This window comes from Apus apus, chromosome 3 (genome assembly GCF_020740795.1).
Source record: "Apus apus isolate bApuApu2 chromosome 3, bApuApu2.pri.cur, whole genome shotgun sequence".
NCBI lineage: Eukaryota > Metazoa > Chordata > Aves > Apodiformes > Apodidae > Apus > Apus apus.
Genome location: NC_067284.1, coordinates 18,640,884 through 18,662,183, shown reverse-complemented (window position 1 = coordinate 18,662,183; position 21,300 = coordinate 18,640,884). Strand labels below are relative to the sequence as shown.

Here is a 21,300-nt window from a genome sequence, read left to right as displayed (position 1 = left end):
TCCTGCATTTGGCAAGACTGTTAATAAAATGGATTGCATTAAGTTCTTAATTTAGTGAAGTACTCACATTGCACAATATTTGATTTAAAACAGGACTTGGATTGAGTTGTATGAATGAGACTTTTTGAATTTCAGAGCAACTAGGACAACTGTAAGTTTTTTCAGAATGTATGGTTTTATGTCCACCTGCAGTCCAAATTCTGATTAAAGAAGGCATAACTAGGTGTGACATCTTGTGACTTTGGTGTGCTCCAGAAGTAAAGAGGGAGAGAATTCATTTGCCTGGAACTTTCAGATTTTGTATACTCTCTGTATAGTTTTAATTTTTAAATAAAGAAAATCTTGACATGCTTTGGTGCTAGTAATCCAGAATTAAGCACAAATTATTTTGAAAACTTGACAAGTATTTCTGATACCCAAAATTATAAGTCTATGACAATGGATGCTTTCATAGTGCTTTGATTTAGCACTGTGTAGCTTTGTGTGGTGTTTATTTTAAAGGTTTTGCATCACTTGAAGAGATTAATGAAGCATTGTGATAGTTTCACTGTAAAGTGCTGCATATATTGAAGGCTGTAGATATCATGAAACCACATCTAATTTATTGAAAATAAGCCTTTTTAAGACCGATTGTGTTGTGTTGGTACAGTAAAGTAAAATGGTTAGGATGTAAAGAAGAAACTTATTTTTTCTTCACAAACTTATTGTGCTTTTGCACACTAATATTGACATTCAAAGTCAAGACTTTTTTCATTCTGCTGAACATACCAGGATGATGAATGTTTCTGAAGGATTGCAGCAGTTAAACGTGATTAACTGAAGTACTGTTTGACTTAGTAAGTTTAGTTTGTTTTGTTATATTGCATTTTGAGTTTGAAATTGCCTCTTTTTTGTGTATGGAGTTGATTTAAGTGACAGGAATAGGTCAGTTAGAGGTTATCTTTGATGGTAGTGTATAAAATGCTGTTTTTCTTCCACAAGCTGTACATTAAATTGCCATCTTAAACTCCGCAATAATAGTGAGCTGTTGCCTCTCAGCCAGCATGTGCCAAACAGCACCAGCTGGCCAACATTATGGAGGTACTGACATAAGTTTGTTTGCATTTAAAAAGTGTAGAGAGCCCCTCAAATAAAAGTGAGGGCAAATCATAATAGCAGCTTTTCCCCTTCATGTAGGAAAAACAACGTGTCAAATGCTCATCTAACTGAACAGTAAGAACTTACTGTGGTTTCTTAGGGTGAAACAGCTGAAACTCCCCGAAACAGCTGAAACTCCCCGAAACAGCTGAAACTCCCACAGAAATCAACCTGTCTGGGCAAGGGAAACAAGAGGAAAGAGTATAGAATCATAGAATGGTTAAAGTTGGAAGGGACCTTAAAGATCATCAGGTTCCAACCTCCTTTCTAGGAGCAGGGACACCTCACACTAGACCAGGCTGCACAAGCCTCATCCAACCTGGCCTTAAACAGCTCCAGGGAGGAGGCACTGACAACGTCCCTGGGCAACCTATTCCAGTGCCTTACTACCCTCATGGTGAAGAATTTCTTCCTAATATCTAACCTAAATATGTAGCAAGTGAATTGGTAACAATTAAACCCAAACCTTTGGCTATCAGCTTCAGGCTCAAGAAAAGACATACTAAACTGCATGGCCAGAGGACTATCAGATCTCCCTCCTGCCAAAGCAGAGAGGGAGAGGGCATGCTCTGCAGCCAAGAGTCCCTTGACTGAACTGGGATTTCAGATTGCCCAGAGGCTCCTCTGAAACACAGCAAAGTAGTAGCTTCTTGTGCAGATCTCTCCCAGCACATTGTGGCCTAGGGAAAGTGATGAGCATCATGTCTTGCGAATGTGAAGCTGCTCCTATCTGTAGAGTGCCTTGTCTATACTGTCCTCCTGATCAGGCCTGTAGCAGACCCCCATTGTAATATCCCCTGTGCTTGCCTTCCCCTTCATCTCAACCCATAAGTTCTCGTTGGCTCCTCATCTGTCCCCAGGGAGAGCTCCATGTGCTCCAGCTGGTCTTTGACATAGAGGGCAACACCCCCACCCCATCTCCCCTGTCTGTCCTTCCTGAAGAGTCAGTAGCACTCCACTCTAACGACCCACTCGTAGGAGCCATTATTAGTCCCCATTAGTTCTCTGGGGATGTTTTTTACTTACCCAGGGTATTTCAGATTATTGTCCTAATAGTTTTGTACAAGGAGAAATAAGTTGGAGCAGATAGTGCTCTAGTGTTCTTCTTTAAAACTGAGTAGTGTTGTGAAAATGCGTGGAAGAATGAAAGCATGCAAAATTGCTGGTGTCCACTGAAACACCAGTTTGGTGGAAGTGATGTATTTAGGTATTTACTTTTAAGTTGCAGCAATAAGTTGACTCACAAATACTGACTTGAATGATAATTTAAATTCAGAATGACATAATATGCATTCTAACTGTTTTCTTTATTTTGGTGCCATATTGATTTATTTGCTAAATGAATTGAACAGCTGTTAATAATGTTTCCCTAGACTTCCAAACATTATTTGCCTTTTTGAATTATTTCCTTTTCAAATGTTTCTCTCTATATTTTTATAGAAATTGTAATATAAATTAAAATTGTAATGCATAAGCAACCAAATGTTTATCACAGGAACAGAATGATAAATGTGGTTTGCCCTCTGGTTGAAAACATTGTCTTATTTACACTCTTATTCCTTGTTTTCACAAATTCAGAATAAGTAGATATGAATTAAAGCTCAGGATTTAGGAGTATGCAATAAGACATAGGACAACCTGTTTCCCTGTCTCCTACCCCCAAAGAGGGTGAAGGATTTTAAGGCTTCTTGTTCTCTCAGTCTGCATTTTATGTACCTGTCCCAGCAGGGTTTTACATTTCTAATCATACCTTTTCAGTCTTATGGAAGAGATCAGATTATTTGGGGTTCTTTAGTTGCTTCTAATGCTAATCTGCAGAAAGACAAATCAAATTAGATTCTTTCTGAAACTCTGTGATTCATTCCCTCAGCAGGTAACAAAGGACTCCTTATGTTTAAGGATTGCCTTGAAAAATAGTCTTACTTAATGAAATTAATCTGTCATGGCTCTTATTACATATTGGGAGTTGTAGACAAAGCAATTAAGAAACAGATATTGCAGTTAGAAGCAATGGAAAGAAAACCTTTTTTTGTCAGATGGGAAGAAAGGTATTTGTCTTCTTAGTGTTAGAAAAGGAGTCAAACTACAGGAAGGGTATCCTGTTTTTTTTCCTCATCCTCAGTGTGTTCTCTGTGTTGGTTTGATCCTCTCAATTCTGGTCTGCACCAGAACAGTATTTTAATGTTGCTGTTTTTAAAAAATTTTATATTAATGGAATCTTAAAACTATGAGAACAAGCTTGGGTTTGAGCTGGTTTGGTTAAATTGGCCTTTGTTGAACTTGCCAAGCTATTTTTAAAAAAAAATATTATTAAGTGTGCTTAGTTTGAATTGATCCTCTGTTATTTATTTGCTCAATGCAGGGTTAAAACCTGCAACTGCCCTGGGTTTCCAGTTGCTAATACTTATTTTAGCAGATGGTGTTGACTTTGAGACAATTAGGAAGGCAACATCTACATATACGTGAACAGAACAACAAAAAAAAAAGTGGGCATGTCTAAATGAGCATGAACTAAATCAGCCTTATTCATGGACAGATGCTGTCTTTAGGTAAAAACATTTATATGGCCAAGACTTACTCATTGTGAGACATTTGAAACCACAGGAGCATGCATGATTGGAAGTGTAAATGAAAATTACAGTATTGGTTAGGAGACAGTGTACAATGAAATATGCAACAACAAAAGGCAAGACCTTTTTATAGAAGTGATACTTGTTTGAAAGTATCACTTTACAGAAGTGATCCACGGATCTGAATGTCCAGAAGGGTAAGCATTGGAAGAGATGAAGTTGATAACAGGAAAAAGACATTTAATTTAAATAATGTCACTCAAAATAATAATCTTATATTGTTTTGAATAATAGGCTTCCTTTGCTTTACTAAAATAAAGCAAGTATTGAAGCATGAGCAAAGCAATTCAGTTTCTTTGTATGTTGTGTTTCATATTACTGTGCTTTGAATTCCTCAGGAGAGATGGTCTCACTCCAGAGTGTGACCATCCAGGTAGGGCAATTAGGGTAGTGGGAGGCACTGTCAGATGTGCAAATCTTAAAGATGGTAACTTTTTTCCATTAAAAATTATTTTAGGTGCCACTGACAATACTAAAAGCTCCAACATTAGCTAATGCTTTTGATTGCTTAAAAAAAAAAGCACCTTGTTTCAACAAATTTCCACAGTGTTATGCAACTTTCAGTGGCTTCCAGTTTAAATCAGTAGTTGACGTAGATATTAATTGCATGGCTTTTTATTAAAAGGAATAGGTATTTCTTTGGACTTTCAAATTTATTATGTTTTGATAGTTGCTCATGGCACTAGAACAGTTGCACAGAAAATGTTATGGCACTGATGTTCATCCTGTTACGTCATTTTGTCTTCACAAAATTAACTCAAACTTAATTCAAAGGTATTTGGAAGATAGCACTGTAGCTGTGGCAGAGGCATGATCTCTTAACACAATTCAAATAAAATGGACAAAGTTTCTTTCTCTAGAAAAGAGATTATATGTATAGTACAAAATTACATCACAGTTACCTACTTGTTCAAATAGCTAGTATTTAGTGCTAAATTGTTTTCATAGCAATTAACCCATCTGCAATCAGTTGCCTCCTCTCTCTGTTGAAAAAAAGGCTGGAACTGGATGAGCTTATCTTTCAATTTTATTTGAAATCTTTCTTTTATAAAATTGACACCTGCAGCTAGAAAATGGCAGTTCTGAGGTTGGTCCCTGTGCTAGCTGTCAGTGTACTATTGCGAAGTTCCTCATTAAGCCATTTTCTTTTATAACTTTCTTCCTAAGAACCTTTTGAGTCTTACATAACACAACACAAGTCTACCCAGTCAGAACCAAGAGGTATGTATTTGTAATTCCCTCTTCAGACATTTCCAGACAGCCCCTTGCTTCTGGGTTCAAATGCAGATGTAGAGCTGCAGCAAACTCTGCTCAAATCCTTGCCCCCAGAATCCCCAAAAAAACTTTGATACATCTGTATCATGACTATGTGTCCATTCTTTGCAATCTTTCCACCTCTAGCTCAGCTTCAGGTTCCTACTTAGAATCATAGAATGGTTACTTCTGGTCATGTATGAACAGCTTCCCATTCAAAATCATCTTTGTGGTAGAATCATAACATCATTTGGGTTGGAAGCGACCTTAAAGATCCTCTAGTTCTGACAGCCCTGCCGTAGACAGGGACAGCTCCCAATAGATGAAATTGCTTGAAGACTCATCCAACCTGGCCTTGTACACTTCCAGGGAGAGTGTATCTACAAATTCCCTGAGCAACCTGTTCCAGTGTCTCACCATCCTCATAGTCAAGAATTTCTTCCTAATATCTAATCCAAATCTACCCTCTTTCTGTTTAAAATCTTTTCCCCTTGTCCTATCACTACATGCCTTTGTAAAAATCCATCCCCAGCTTTCCTGTACGCCCCTTCAAGTGCTAGAGGGCTGCTGCAAGGTCTCCCTGGAGCCTTCTTTTCTCCAGGCTGAACAATTCCGACTCTCATGACCTTTTTTCATAGGAGAGGTGGTCTAGCCTCTGTCTTTGTGGCCCTCCTCTGGACTTGCTCCAAGAGGTCCATGTCCTTCTTACACTGGGGACTCCAGAACTGGACACAGTACTCCAGGAGGTGTCTCACCAGAGGGGAACAGAGGGAGAGGATAATTTCCCTCAGTCTGTTGGTCACTGTTCTTTTGGTGCAGCCCAGGAGTGCAGGTGCACATTGCTAACTCATGTTGAGCTTCTCATCAGCCATCACTCCCAAGTCCTTCTCCTCAGGGCTGTTCTCAATCCATTATCCACCCAACCTGTAGTTGTTCTTGGGATTGCCTCAACCCAGGTGCAGAACCTTGCACATGGCCTTGTTGAGCTTCATGAAGTTGGCATGGGCCCACCTCTCAAGCCTGTCAAGGTCTCTCTGGATGGCAGAGCCACTACTTCTTCTTGTGTCTGTTACCTAGGAATCATCTTGCAATCTTTGGTGCTTTTCTTCAAGTGCCAAACTTAGGAGAAAGAACTTGCCCTCTTCACACCCTATTCTGAACTTGTCAACTTAAAGAACATAATATATTTTGAAGTTGAATGCATGCGACCAATATTTCAAATATGATTATTACATAGATTTAATACATGACTGTAAGACTACTTAGAGAGATTCAGTCTTTGATGTTTTGCCATAGTCTCAGCAGTAAGTAAAAAAAACAACAACAACAAACACAAAAGAAGACAAGTTCATTGTAGGAAATGATGCTTCTACACTTCCATATCTTGTTCTGAGCAAGGTAAAAGGGCCTCTGAGAATGTCAGATGCATATACTAGGAAGGAGCTAAACTGATTCAGGTAAGTATGAGACATGAAAGGGTTTAAGCCTTCTTGGAATATATTGACTAAAGTAAATGAGATCTGAGCTAACATTTTAAATTTAGATAAGATAAAAAGGTAGAACTGGGTGTTCAATAAGTGATAGCAAAAGGAATAGTCTTAGTCCACTTTCGGTAGGCACTGTTAACATGTTAGCATAGACCCAGATAAAATCATATTAATGTAATAAGAGCTGTTAGATCCATGAAGTTTTTGATTCAAATGACTAAAATTACAACATGTTTTACATAGTCTTGTACAAGTACCTTGCCCTAGCTGTGAAAATCGAATCAAATCCATATACCCAGGTTTTTAAAGTGGAAATGTAGATTTAAAAAACGCTTAAAAATATTTTCCTTTGGGAATATATTTTGACTGAGTGACCTTCATGTATCCACAATTCTATTTAATAAAAAAAAACAAAACAAAAAAAAGAAAATTCAATTTTGTTTGTTTGCATGGTATAAATGAGTTAAATTAGGTGATCTACATCAGTGTGTGTAGTTCAGTGTCTGAGAGTGATTCGTGGGAATAATCACAATAGACTCTTAAGTAATAAACGTCCATTCTCTCCTTGGATTAGCTGCTTGTTTGAGGTAATTCTAGTTTTATAAATATGAGTGATAGCTTTTTTTTTGTCGATATGCTGGTTTTCCTCTCATGCTGTAGTCTGTACAACTTCATAAAGATACTAGATCTTGTGATTCAATATATATTGTTTTCTGACTTTTTTGGTAGTTAGACAAAATAGAAGTTAATCGCTTGCTAAGAGTAGCCTAAGTTTTGAAGAGTTAGTCTGATTTCTAAATTTCTTCATATTCAGTTGCAAATCTAAGAATAATTCTAGCATCTTATAGGAGGCCAAGCAGAAATGTGATTTAAATTCAGTATTATTAATTATTTTTTACTAATTTACATGTTACATGTTACATACAAAACATGTAAAATGTTTATAACAAATTCTGGGATACCTAGGTGAGTAATTCTTTCAATAGATAGCAACTAACTAACTTGTACAGTAGAAGTATATGAGCTGTCAGGAGAAATCATATCTACAAACCTATTACAAGCTTATAGTAAATTATTAACATTATTTTCTCCTATGGGAATTCTCAAATGTTTATGCTGTCTTGAAGTTTTAATGCAAGCAGGTAATGAAGAGGGAAAGGATCCAATTAATTTATGCACAAGGCATGTAATTCCTGCTTAATAAGAGCAAAGAGAGACTTTTTTTCAGTGACCATAGAAACATCTATGAGCTCTAGTGAGTAAACTGGAAATTGCTTTTAAGTGAGTTAGAAGTGCTTTTCACAAAATTATTTGGTGGATCTTCAGCTTTCTTTAAGCTTCTTGTAGTTAAGGTAGAGTATAGAAATAAGAAATGCATGAGTAGGTCTGATGTCTATAAAACAGACTGCGTTCTAGATTCATGTGAATTTTCATTGAAGTAAAAAAATTGAGGAAACCTATAGAGAAGCATTTTTGTGTGTAATATTTAAGTATGAAAATAGAAACAGATAACTATACTGGACAGCTGATGGATCAGTTGTTTGACAGTGACTGATAACTCACTTCAAAATAGAAGAGATAGTTACAGTAGTAACTTATGAGTGCTCTGAAGAACTTTTCTACTTCAGAGCCGTTAGTTGGCTTCTGTCTTGCACCATGGATGCTGCCCCTTCTAATGCTCTTGGGTAGTGTAACTAAGAATAAGGTAAATGTTAATCCTAAGCTCTGATGTTGAAATGTGCTACATTATTTGCATTAATATATTGTAGTAGGGAATTCTGCAAAAGTTCCACTTGCATTTAAAGTATTTGGAGGTGGGGAGGGTCATATTTCTGTTGGTTGTCATGTCTTTTAGAACTGTTAAACTCTTAAGTTTGTACATGTGAAGATAATTAGCATAAGGTCAGAGAAGGAGAAAAGGGAAATTAATTACATAAGATTATTCTTTTTTTTTTCCCTCCAAATCACTCATTTACAATGAAAAACAACCACAGTATTTTCATTGCGTGCTGGCACTTTTGAACCAGACCTCACCAAACAAGCTTGTTTCCCTGTTGTCAACTCCAGTGCAGAATGCCCTCAGCTGCTTCTGTCAGAGGAGAGTAATCTGGTGAAGAGCAGTGTGCAGAAGAGTAGTCCATAAATGCAGAGTTTAGACTGACCATAGGCTCTGGAGTGTATGGTCATATTAAAAAATGTTCTGAAAGGATTGCATTGTCCTTAATAGTTTCACAGACTTGTATTATTTTCCTTTTTTGCTACAATAATAATTAAAAAGAATGGGGTTAACTGAAGAATACTATGGTTGCTACTAGATCTGAATTTTCTGATCTTTTTCTCCTTCAAAGTCTAACACTTGTCAGAAGACCTCAAGTTTGTTGTCTGTTCTTGTCCATCTAGTCAGCTGATGTAAAGCATTCCACTTCCCTCTTGTCTTCCCCTACCTGTCTTCTTCTGAACTTGGAAGCCAAACGTGTGTACGGGCACAGTGCTTAGAGGGGACAAGCTGTTGTTTCACAGAAAAAGGGAGCATGAGTAACACCAGCAATAGATCTCATAGCATCCTCTTTTGAAGACAAATTTAACAGGCTTGTGACAGTCAGTCATGTGGTACTGACCCTCCTTTTTGTCTTGCCTTGGTAGACAGCACTGTGTGTGCTGTACTGTAATCTTTGTACAGAGGAAGGAGGAGGATTGACTTGGCAATGCTTTCTGTATTTTTTCAATTTTTCTGAGGCAGAATGAGTTACTCATTTAATGGGTATCTCCAAAAATAGCTGTCAGAACAAAATTGGATTAAATGTCTGGCTGACACTGGGCTGCCTGCAGTATGCAGCTTATACTTCAGGTGTTGCTGAAAGTTCTTCACACTCATCTCCTGCAGACTTGCTAAGTCTCTGGGAGAAAACCTAGCTGCCCATTCTAGGGAGTAGGAGTTTACCTTTAGATGACTCTACTGCAAAACTGTAATGCTCAGATTCAGGGCTTTGAAGCTTGTGTGCACTGAGCCTCGATGGGAAGACAGAGATTTGTAGGGTGAGGTCAGCTGACTGATGTGCTCCTTGTATCTGCTTGGCAAAGTCTGTAGAGCACAAGAGAAAGGAAAAAGAAGGTGGATATGAAGATGGATCGACAACAGTGATGTATTGCTGTCTGTATGTGTGTGTATATATATGTGTGTTTCTAGTCCTTCAATTTACTAAACAAGAGATGCTTAAAGGTCGGCTTTTTCTAACTAGCAAAACAAAGGCTGATGGATTATCTTAAGTATTATATCAGTATTGCGTATGTTGATAGGATGTGTTCATGAGGCACAACATTATGTGGTATGGGACATCCCTCTGGTCATTTCAGGTCAGCTGTCTGGGCTATATCCCCTCCTAACTTCTTACTCAACCCATCCTACTCACTGTGGGGACAGAGTGGGAGAAAAAGCCTTGATGCTGTGCAAACACGGCTGAGCAAGAGCCAAAATACTGGTGTGTTACCACCACCGTTTTATACACAAATCAAAAACATAGTGACTGCTGTGAATAAAGCTTGACTGCATCCCATCCAGACCCACACAAGCAATTAGTTTGCAAAATATATGGTATAAAGGAGATTTCACTTCTCTTGTCCTTGTAAAGGAAACATACTTATATACTAAAATTTTGCTTTAGAGTAACACTTAAGAGAGAAACAAATGTAAAATGGACCAAATAACTTGATGTGTGCTTAGAGTAATTGTTACTTGCTGATTTATTTTGTTTCAGCCAACTCCAGAAAAGTGTTTCACATAAATTAGATTGAACTAGAATGATGTTATTCGTGGCATATTGAGAGCAATGCATTGGGAATGTTCAATAAAAGGTAATATTGATTTGTAGAAAACTGAGCTTTGTTTTTAAATTGAGACCTAGTCGGGACAATTATATATATTTTTTTGCTTACCTAAACTAGTGTTCTTACCCTATTTTTCAAATTAAACCTCAGGTAACTTTTATTGTTGCACAAAATTGAATAAAGAAAGAATAATAGAAGAAAAACAGCAGTACAGTGTTAAATGTAGGTTGTTGAATTACAAGTTACTCTTTCATGATGGAATAAAAATCTTTCTTGGTTTAGGTAAATTGGAAGTTTCCTACAATTATAGTCTAGTGATCTTGTAAGGGTGTAGTCAGAATTTGAGCAAAATAAAGCTTTGGTAGAAATTTTTGCAAATTTTTTCTACCAAACCTGACATACTGGAAAATATTTCAAAATCTTAAGAGGTGAAATCACAAGATTGATGAGTTTCCTAATGGTAGGAAAGTGAACAAGATTGATTACATCATAGCCAGTATCTCTATGAATTACAAGCAGACAGGCTGGTACAGCTTCCACTAATAAAGGCATCAGCTCAATTTGAGTCTAAGAAAATTGCATTACATAAAATTGTTAAAGTAGGCTCATGCACTTTCTTGCTATAAAATTGTTATAAATTACAGATGGCCTGATCTTCACGGTTGTCTGCTTTTGAATTTTGTTTGTGATGGTTTCTTAGCACAAAACATTAAGGTTGAGCAGGATATAAAGTAGAGATATATGCAGATTACCAGCAGATACCTAGTTCTATCTGCAGGTTTCAGGCCAATTGACTTACAGTGAAAGTGCTGGAAATTAAGTCAGGATCCAAATACACACTTCTGTATTACCATTTTTTTGTTTTAAATAGGAAAGAGATCATTCTTACTTGTAGACATAATTTCTCAGCTCTAAATTTTGCTATATGTAAAGTAATGGAAATTCCTAACTATTTTTTAAACTTTTGCTCTGTAGATACTGAAAGGTGATTTGCCTTTTTACCTAAAGGCTACTTATGGATAAAGTTTTAGTGCCATGTTGTCATGGTATGTTTTAATTTTATTATCAATGTACAGCAGGCAGGATTTACATGCAGCTTGACTAGGGTATAAAATGCACTGGATGCTAAGTAGAGAATTGAATCAGAGCAGAAAATTTGAGGGAATTGTTTCCACGATAGCAACTTTATCAATTTTTAGTGCACAGCCACATACATTTACCTTGCATATTTGTAATAAAATGCAGTCAATACAGGTCTTAGGAGAACGTTACCCACATGATTATCTAGTATTTTGAGAATTAGTCTAATTTCAATTCATAGAGTAAAAATTTAGATATTCTATGAAGGAGTAGCACTTGTGTTAGTGTCCTATGTATCACACAGTCTTTTCAGAAGAATAAAAATAGAAATTCTGATCAGACGACAGAATAAAAACTCCTTTCTTTCTTGACTCCTGTTAAGTACTCACCTTCCCATACTATCAGCATGACATGCCAGTTGGGATCCTGAGAGCACCTGTTGCCTTTCCTGCAGTAGGACTTGATGGTATTTCTGTGTTTCCTTTCATTAAGTATGGAGTATGAATATTGCATAATATTCCTGCAGAAGATACTCATGCTGAGCTGCTGAAGCACTCTGAAGAGCTGCCAGTAAAATAATCTCTCAGGGCTTCAGGAATCGGTTATGGCAGATACAAATGAGACAAAACCCAGTAAGAAGGCATGATGACTCATAAAGGAAAATTTTTGCTAGGAAACCAATCCCGAAACAGTGTTTTTATGCATTAGACATCACACCAGCAAAACTGGATGAGCCCCCGAGAAATTACAGTAGTCCAGAGGATACTGCTTTTAGCTCCTTCCACTGGGAAAAGTAAGAGATTATTAGTTAGGGTACATGCAAGCATGGAAGACCTTCAGCCTTAGCAAAAACATCTGCCAAGAGTGGATAAAATAGCTGACAATTCCTGTGCACTCTGTCATTTGAGAATCACAGAATTGCAGAACGGCAGAGGCTGGAAAGGAGTTCTGGAGGTCATCTTGTCCTACTCCCTGCTTAAGCAGGGGTCACACTGCAAATTGTCCAGCCCATATCCAGACAGCTTTTAAGTATCTCTAGGCAATCTGTGCCAGTGCTTAGTCACCCTCACAGTGAAAAAGTGTTTTCTGATGTCTAGGGGGATCCTGCTGTGTTTCAGTTTGTGCCCCCTGCCTGCTCCTGGGCACCACTGGAAAGAGCCTGACTCCAGCTTCTTCACACTCTCCCGCCATAGAATCATAGAATGTTAGGGGTTGGAAGGGACCTCTAGAGATCATCTAGTCTAACCTCCCTGCCAAAGTAGGATCACCTAGAGCAGGCCATACATGAACATATTCAGGTGGGTTTTGAAAGTCTCCAGGGAAGGAGACTCCACAACCTCTCTGGGCAGCCTGTTCCAGTGCTCCATTACCCTCATGTTGAGGTGGAACTTCCTGTGCTCTAGCTTATACCCATTGTTCCTTGTCCTATTACTGGGCACCACTGAAAAGAAACTGGCCCCTTCCTCTTGACACCTACCCCTCAGATATTTATTTACATTAATAAGATCCCCTCTCAGCCTTCACTTCTCAAGACAAAACCGCCCCAGTTCTCTCAACTGTTCTTCATAGGAGAGGTGTTCAAGTACCTCTGTATACATTGTATGCACCGTATACATTGATGCAACTGCACTGAGCCTTCTCTTCACCAGGCTGAACAGTACTAGATGTCAGCCATATAAGACAAGCTCCAGTGCCTTAATCATCTTTGTGGCCTGTTGTTGATCTTCCACCAGTAAGTCAGTGTTTCTCTTCTACTGGGTAGCCCAGAATTGGATTATAACATTCTAGATGCAGCCTTAACAGTCCTGAGTAGAGGGGAAGGATCACCCCCCCTTGACTTGAAGGTTGTTCTGGCCTCAATTTAATTCAATGATATTTGCAAATAAACTGTTTGCAATGTTGTCAGAATAATTTAAGGCAGAAGTTGTTGCTTATTTGCAATATAGTCCAAAATGAGAGCAATCTTGAAATACAGTGTAGTGGCTGTTGATCACAACTGTGCAAAATGGAAATGTAAGGCTTGCATATCAAAAATGCTTTCATGCTTTGCTGTTTGCAGGGACAGTGTTTCAGAAGAATGTACTAGTACCAGAGAAGAAAGCCAATTGTGTCCTGGGCTGCATCAAAAGAAGTGTGGCCAGCAGATCAAGGGAAGTAATTCTTCCCCTCTGCTCTTGTGAGACTCCACCTGGGCTATTGTGTTCAGTTCTGGAGTCCCCAACATAAGAACGACATGGAGCTCTTGGGATGAATCCAGAGAAGGGCCACAAAGATGATCAGAGGGCTGGAGCACCTCTCCTGTGAGGACAGGCTGAAAGAGTTGGGGTTGTTCAGCCTGGAGAAGAGAAGCCTCCAGGGGGGACCTCATAATGGCTGGAAGGCATCTGAAGGGGCTACAGGAAAGCTGGGGAGGGACTTTTTGCAAGGGCTTATAGTGATAGGACAAGAGGGAACTGTTTTAAGCAAAAAGAGGGTAGATTTAGATTAGATGTTAAGAAGAAGTTATTGTCTGTGAAGGTGGTGAGACACTGGAAGAGACTGCTTAGAGGAGCTGTGGGTGCCCCCTCCCTGGAAGTGTTCAAGGCCAGGTTGGATGGGGATTTGAGCAGCCTAGTCTAGTGCAATATATGCCTTCCCATGGCACGGGGTTTGGAACTAGATTATGCTTAAGGTCCCTTTCAACCCAAATGATTCTGTGATTCCAGCACAAAGATTATTTTGAATGAGAAGCTGTTAATATGTGACCTGAAGTAAATATATTAAGGAAGTGCTATAATCACACAACTTAACAAAGCCATGTAAGTTGCTAAGCCAGCCTTGAATGTCGTAGGAACTAGCCGTAGTAATCTTGAAGGCTCCACTGGAAAATAAATGCACAAAATCGTATACCTGTTCCCTTCAACTTGGCTTTCTCATAGCAGTTTTTTAATGCTATTTTTATTTTATTTCATGCTGCTTAGTTTTCTCTTTTTAAGCAGCCTTTTTCCAAAGGACTCAACAAATAATAATACTATTTATCTAGTACTGGTGTCAATACTTAAAAATAATTTCTGTGGGAGTCATACAGACTAGGAATAGAAACTGAGATGAATCTTAGTGCACCAGGATTCCCAAGTATTTTTCATGCTATGTTTCACTACTACAAAATGTGGCACTTTTTAGATAAAGCAAAGCACCAAATTAAACATTAAGAAATGTCACTGCCTTCCCAGGCAGTTTTTGCCTGTTGCACACTTCTCTGCTTGCTGTGCACAATATTTAGCTTTAACATCTCAAAAGGCCTCTCGCCACATAAAGCTCAGTCATGTATGAGTCCTGTTGGAGCAAAACTACTCAGAAGAAACTAAGCATCACAATTCTGTTTAGGATTTGGAATAAAATTTTCCAGCGGCTCCCAGTGTGGCTTCCCCTTTCATTCTTCTCTGAAAGTTTCAGCATCTTGTTTCTGCTAGAACTATATAGACTGGCAGGGACCTCTGGAGGTCCCCTCTTCCAGACCCAGAAATATGGCATGATCTCTGCTACAGAATGCTTCTGTGAGGCATTGCTTTTCGTTATACCTTCTTCAGGTATATCTCAGGACAATCAGGTAGCCCAAGATGCATGGGTTCAAAGAGAGGACAAGACTGACCTAAGAAACAGTGTGGTTAAGGGGGCGTTGCTTAGGTATTCTTAAATTAAGAATAATTGTGTGTGTGCAAGTCTCTTGTTCTAACTCATGTTATTAGTGCCAGCCTCACTTAATGTATGCCTAAGTGTAGGTGATTTTAGAGAAGTCACTGTCCATCTCTGAATCATGACAGACCTTAAACACCAAACGTCTTCTGAATTTGCACAAAAATCCTTGTATGTGGCATGCAACATCTTAACCAGAAATTAAGCCATACCAAATTTTATAATTGTTTGAAGTCTCAGACAGGAGAATAGGAAATTCCAGCAACTGATGTTTTGTTATGGTGAGAAAATGGAGGGAGCAACAGAGTATTGCAGGTAAAATTAGAGGTAAGAGGAAGGTTGGTTGTTTTTTTTTTATTCCAGATAGCTGCTGGATGTTGCTTTGTGTGACTGATACTGTATCAATGAAGTATTGGTAAATTGTGGGTGACTAACAGCGTTTTTTCTTTTTTGAAAGTGAAGATGAGCATGTTGCTGAAAACTGTGTAGCTGTGAAGCAGCTGAATAGTGCTATAAGGACAAAGATCTCTGTCAAGGAAATGAATGCAGTTTTAATGTCTAGAAATATTTGCTATACTATCAAGCTTGAAAATGACTTTTCAGTCTTTCTTAAAGTAACTAACCATGATGTAACCTTAAAGCATATTAGTTTACGTACTGGCAAGGGAGCAAAATGAGAAAGAAACTGCAAATCAAGAAACACAGTAATGGTGTTGGAAAAGAGTATCTTAAAGCATCTTGTTTCTATAGAAATTCATAACTATACCTTTTATCTTCATTGCCTTTTTTAGGGAGTGATGAAGCAGAAATATGAATTGAATAATTATTGAAAATGTTCATTTGACAAAGCAGAGGCCCTAAGTGGATTATCCATCCTGCATTCTTAAATTTTTTCTTTAGGTAATGAGATTAATTTGCTACAGTAAGAATTATTAAATGAGAGTGCTATTTGAATTCTTTTTAGTTCTTACTAATGTATGGAAAAGTGTTGGTTTCTGTGGAAAGTTTGCATTCTAAACCAACCTTGTCAAGCTAATTTATTTCAGACTTGTGTTTTTAGGTAGTTATCATAAATCTGATCTGGATTAATGAAAAGTTTCACATTTAATACAATTCTAACAGTTCTGGTTTTCAGTTTAAAGAAGCTGTTCTGCATTGAGAATGGTTAAGCTGTTAGGCAAAAAAAAAAAAAAGGTCAGTTTCATGAAATCAAGCAACGTGTCAGAAATGCTTCTTTTCACAGCTTCTGTGAGCCGTGGTGTTCCTTACAGAGTTGGAGAAGAGCCAGATGTACAGATTTTTATGATAAATTCTATTCTGAAATACTCTTAATTCTGATGGATGTTCATAATGATAAATTAAGTTTTATGGCATACTTACTGAGCTATGGTCAGTTGTAGAAAACTTTATGTTGAATGGTCAATGACTCTGTCAAAGCTGAGTAATGGGGGTGATAATGGTAGGATTGAAGCAGGTTCTGTTTGTGTCAGCCCAGCCTGACAGCACTCTACCACTGGTACTCAGAAATCTGGTCTAGTTAAAGGCTGTACTCATTGATCAACTAATCCAGTTCATGGTTTTCTGATGAGGATGGAGTAAGTGCATGCAAGAGATGCATTCATCATGTCACTGCTATAAGGCAGTTTGTGTTCATTTTAAAAATTGATGTTGTGATGGATTTGGCTGATCAGCCTGATACTGGTATGAGAAGAACTATAAACAGATTTATGAAGTCATTTTCATAACCAAACTTAGTGTCAATACCATCTTACATTTTGAAGTCTCTAGGGAAAGAAAAGATTGGGGGTTCTCTTCCAGAGGTGAAGAACGCTGCTGTGTGCCTTCAGGTTTAAAAAGAAAAAGGTCATTAGTACAAGTTGTGTCTTTTGGTGCTTAGCATCTGTAAAGTCTGCATGTTCTGCAGGTGCTCTTTCCAGGAGGCTAAATAATGTCAATAGTCTGCCTCTACTTTTTAAATTTAAGCTTTTAAATACGTGAAGATTTTTCTTTTTAATGCTGCAGAATTGTTTAACTTGGATGCTGAAATTAGTTGATAAATCAAATTATAGAGAGCTTTTTGCCTGGTTCACGATACACAGTGGTTCAGTTTAAGATTTCATCTTATTTTTAACCTATGCTGGAACATAGATTTATTTAAAAATTGATTACCTACCAGTGAAGGTATAAGGATAATTTTTTACAGTCATTTGCCACATCCCTTATGACCATAATGACAATTTTATTTCATTACAAATCACATTAATTATGATAAATATAGAAAATTGTTTTTACTGCTGGTACTGGAGCAGCATCTTTAATGAGGATTTTTAAAGCACTATATCTTTTTCAGAAAGGTTATTTGTGTTCCTTTCTTTTTTTTTTCCTTTAAAGCCACAGAAGAAGGAGGATCAGCAGGCAGAAGCTAAAGCAAGTCCGAAAAAGTCAGCAGAACCCACTATTGACCTTTTAGGACTTGGTAAGCAATACATAATTACCTGTTTTTTAATCAAGCACAGATAGTATTTTATATTTTAATAGATATACTTCTGTTTTCTCTGTGTTTACTGATAATTAGCTGAATTTGAAAACCATAAGATTGAGTCTATGAATTTGAAACTGTAAAGGAGAATGCCATAGGGATCTGGGTATATCAATACTTGTGTTTTGCTAAGGACAGTAATGAGCTCCTATGGGAAGGGGAAGCTACCAAAGTGATCTTCAAAGGGCTTGTGGATTGTGTCTAAAATCTTGGCTTAGAAGAAAAATGTTTTGTTGTTTTTGGATTTTTGGTTTTAAGGTGTGAATAATGTTGCAATAAAACAGTAAACGTCTTCTCTGTTTTAGAATTCACACTATCTTACAAAATGTATATTATTTCCCCCCTGAAGGTAGACTGGCTATAAAATACTATTTTTGTACCAGTGTGTGTTGTGGTCTGTATGTCATTCCAAGTAATCTGCTACCATAGGCAAGCAAGTTTTAATTAATAGAGCATAAGTTAGATTACAGATGAACCTATTAAAATAAGAAGTAATTTAGAATTTGATGGAAAGCTGATTCTCCTTTATTTTCCTTTAGCAGATCAACAACCTAATTTAAGAACTAAGACTTAATCAATATGTGGTTTTGAGATTGCTTCTGTATCTTTTTAGTCATAATTTGAAAAGGATCTTGGTAATGCTATTTTATGATAGAATAATGAACTTGTATTACATAGGCTGACTTGAAATGTAATATGCAATAGAAAGGGTATTATAATTGGTGTTCAACAGCTGTGCTTCTTCAGTGAGATATGCAAAGGGCAAGGTTTATAATTTGTATGTTAAAACCCCATAATTTTAGAGGAGGGTGTGTTTAAAGATCTTTTAAATAACAAATTGAAAGGCAGTGTAATAAGCTAGTAGTACTTGGAATCCAGTGAGCTGCAAATGAGATATGTGTTAATGATGGCATAAAGCATATTTCATTTGGAGAGTTGTCTTTTAATTAATGTCTGAAGTAGACTACTTCAGATAATATTAAAAGAAGGATCACTTCAGCCCAGTATGTTATAGAAGCATAGAATAGCCTGGGCTGGAGGGGACCTCAGAAGACCTTCTGGTCCAGCCCATGGGAGGGGGATCCTAGATTAAATTATCTAGCATCCTGTCCTTTTGGGTCTTGATTGCCTCCTTCTAGTGATGGGGACTCTACCACATCCATGGGGAGGTTGTTCAAGTAATTGTTCTCACTATAAAGAATTTCTTATGTTGAGATGAAACCTCTCTGTTGCCCCTTGTCTTCTCTGTGTGGCACCTTGTGAAGAGAGAGCCTTTGTTGCCTGTGTAGCTACCCTGGGAATACTGGCATACTGGGATGAGATCCCACCTTAAGTCTTCTGTTCTCTTGGGAGAAATGGCCTAATTCCTTCAGTCTTTCCTCACAGGGCAGGTTCTGCAGACCTTCAACCATCTTCATGGTCCTCCTTTGCACCCTCTCCAGTCTGTCTGGGTCTCTCTTTAATTGTGAGGATCACAGCTGGGCCCAGACTCCTGGTGTGGCCAAACAAACACTGAGTAGAGTGGGATGATCACATCTCTATGTCAACTAGTGATGCCCCTGTGGATATGGCCCAGAATCCCATTTGCCTTTGTTGCTGCAGTGGCTTACTGCTGATTAAGATGTTTGATATGTCATATCAAACAGCATTAAAATTAGTATGATTGCATAGCTTATTTTTTTTACTGAGTGGACATGTTTCTAATGAGAATTCATTCTCATAGGACTTCATTTCTGCAAGTGAAGAACAGTAGCAGCTTTTACTAGGGCAGATCAGAGTGACTTGGGATAGCAGAGTAAGTATTTTGAATAGATCACAAGTCCCGCTAGAATAATTTTGGCTTTCAAAGCAGCCTGGCTTCTTGCAGAGCTTCTCCGCTAAGCCTCAGTGCTGGCTTAGGGTATGAGGTTAAACTGTGGGTCATTGCCCTTTTTAGCTCAGTTTGGGTAAGTATCTTGTAAGACAGGATTTACCCAGTGAAAGCTATAGGTAGACAAGACAATTTTCTAAAAAATATATTGGTTTTTGTTTTTCTTTACAAATGGCAAAATTCTCAAGATAATATGCCTAGGCAAATTATATTTTTAAATCTTGTAATACCAGAAGAGGCGTAATATCCTCAGTCACTGAACTATCATGTGTATGTTTCTTCTGAGCCTTTAAAAATAGATTCATATGGTCCTTTGAATTCCTGTTCAATGCATTTATTATTGAGATGCTGTTTGGATATTCAGTTTTTAATAGTCCAGCAACATTCGTGGCTCTTGGCATTTTGATTCAGAGAAGATTTTTGTTCAGAACTCCACATGCAGAAAGCTGGGGGAGTGGACAAGTACTTGCTAAATACTCTACGTTGTCCACAAGCAATAGTGTTAGTGTTCTTGCTGTGACACCCCAAATTCCTTCTCTTTTCCCAAGCTGTGAGAAATCACAGGCTGTGTCTGTAAGTTAAAACTGAAGTTGCTTTTTTAGTTATCTCTAAAATTATTTTGATCTTGTCAACACTGGAAGAGTGACCTGTTGAAAATGCAGGGACTTAAAATTGATGCTAAAATCAATGATATGGGATTTTATAACATTGATTTTTAATAGGAGAAGGACTGGAAACATTTTTCAGTTTGAAAGTCACAATGTATGAACCAGAGTTCTTCAGCACCTGAGTCATTGGCAGTGCTGTATTTTGGTATTTCTGGTGTTAACTTTATACTCTGTGCTCCTTTTTGGGGTTTTGTCTTAAAAAGGTAGATCTCTCCACTTACACCAGGCTGGTGTAAATAGAGTTTTTTTAAATACTTGTAAAAAACTATATGATAACTGTGTACAATAGTGGGAATCTTGCTTGGAATATTACCCAGGCAATTTTGGATCTGTCTGCCAAGTATATTACTTAGAAATTACTTCAACATACCAAAAAATGAAAAATTAATATTTTCAAAGTATATTACCTTACAGAATTATCAGAAAGAAGGAAAGCCCACTTTATATGTTCTGCATCATTTACTGTGTTTAGATGTGTCCTTCATAAAATAGACAATTGCACATTCTGGAATAACCATTGCAGTAAGTTACAGTGAATGACCAGAAGAAAACAGATGTACTATGTTGTTGTTGTTAACTGAATGTGATGTGTGGGGCACTTACCCAGCATGCTTGGAGGTAATGTATGATATGCTAAAAGCTGCTTATCTGCTTGTGTGGGCAAAGTATTATCTGAAGGAATGCTGTGAAGTTTTGAGCTCAGTCATGGTATGAAATGTAGCTGAATGTTGCATAACTGGGAAATGCATTTTTGTCAGTACTGTTGGTCAGTGCCAGAGCAGCATGGTTAGTCCTAAGCAGAAGAGCTTAAGTACATAATACGTAAGTATCATGTATGCATATATAGATAATAGACTTACAGAATCACAGAATACTTTGGCTGGGAAGGGACCTTTAAAGGTTACTCTAGTCCAGCCTTCCCTGCAGGGAGCAGAGACATCTTCAACTAGATCAGGCCCCAGCAAACCTGACTCTGAATGTTTCCAGGGATAAAGCATCTACCACCTCTCTGGGCAGCCTGTCCCCCTGTCTCACCACTCTCACAGGAAATAATTTCTTCCTTATATCGAGCCTAAATCTAGCCTCTCAGCTTAAAACCATTACCCCATTTCCTGTCACTACAGGCCCTGCTAAA

General features: G+C 37.8%; 1 protein-coding gene across 2 annotated transcripts in view; it reads left to right on the top strand.

Annotated features, from left to right (window-relative positions):
- The window catches only part of SMAP1 (small ArfGAP 1), an 87,908-nt gene that overhangs the window by 49,376 nt on the left and 17,232 nt on the right, over positions 1 to 21,300 (top strand). For both annotated transcript variants that reach the window (XM_051613495.1, XM_051613494.1), the window contains one exon: positions 17,480 to 17,564. In XM_051613495.1, coding sequence (XP_051469455.1) covers positions 17,480 to 17,564 — 85 coding nt within the window. The remainder of the gene's footprint in view (positions 1 to 17,479; positions 17,565 to 21,300) is intronic.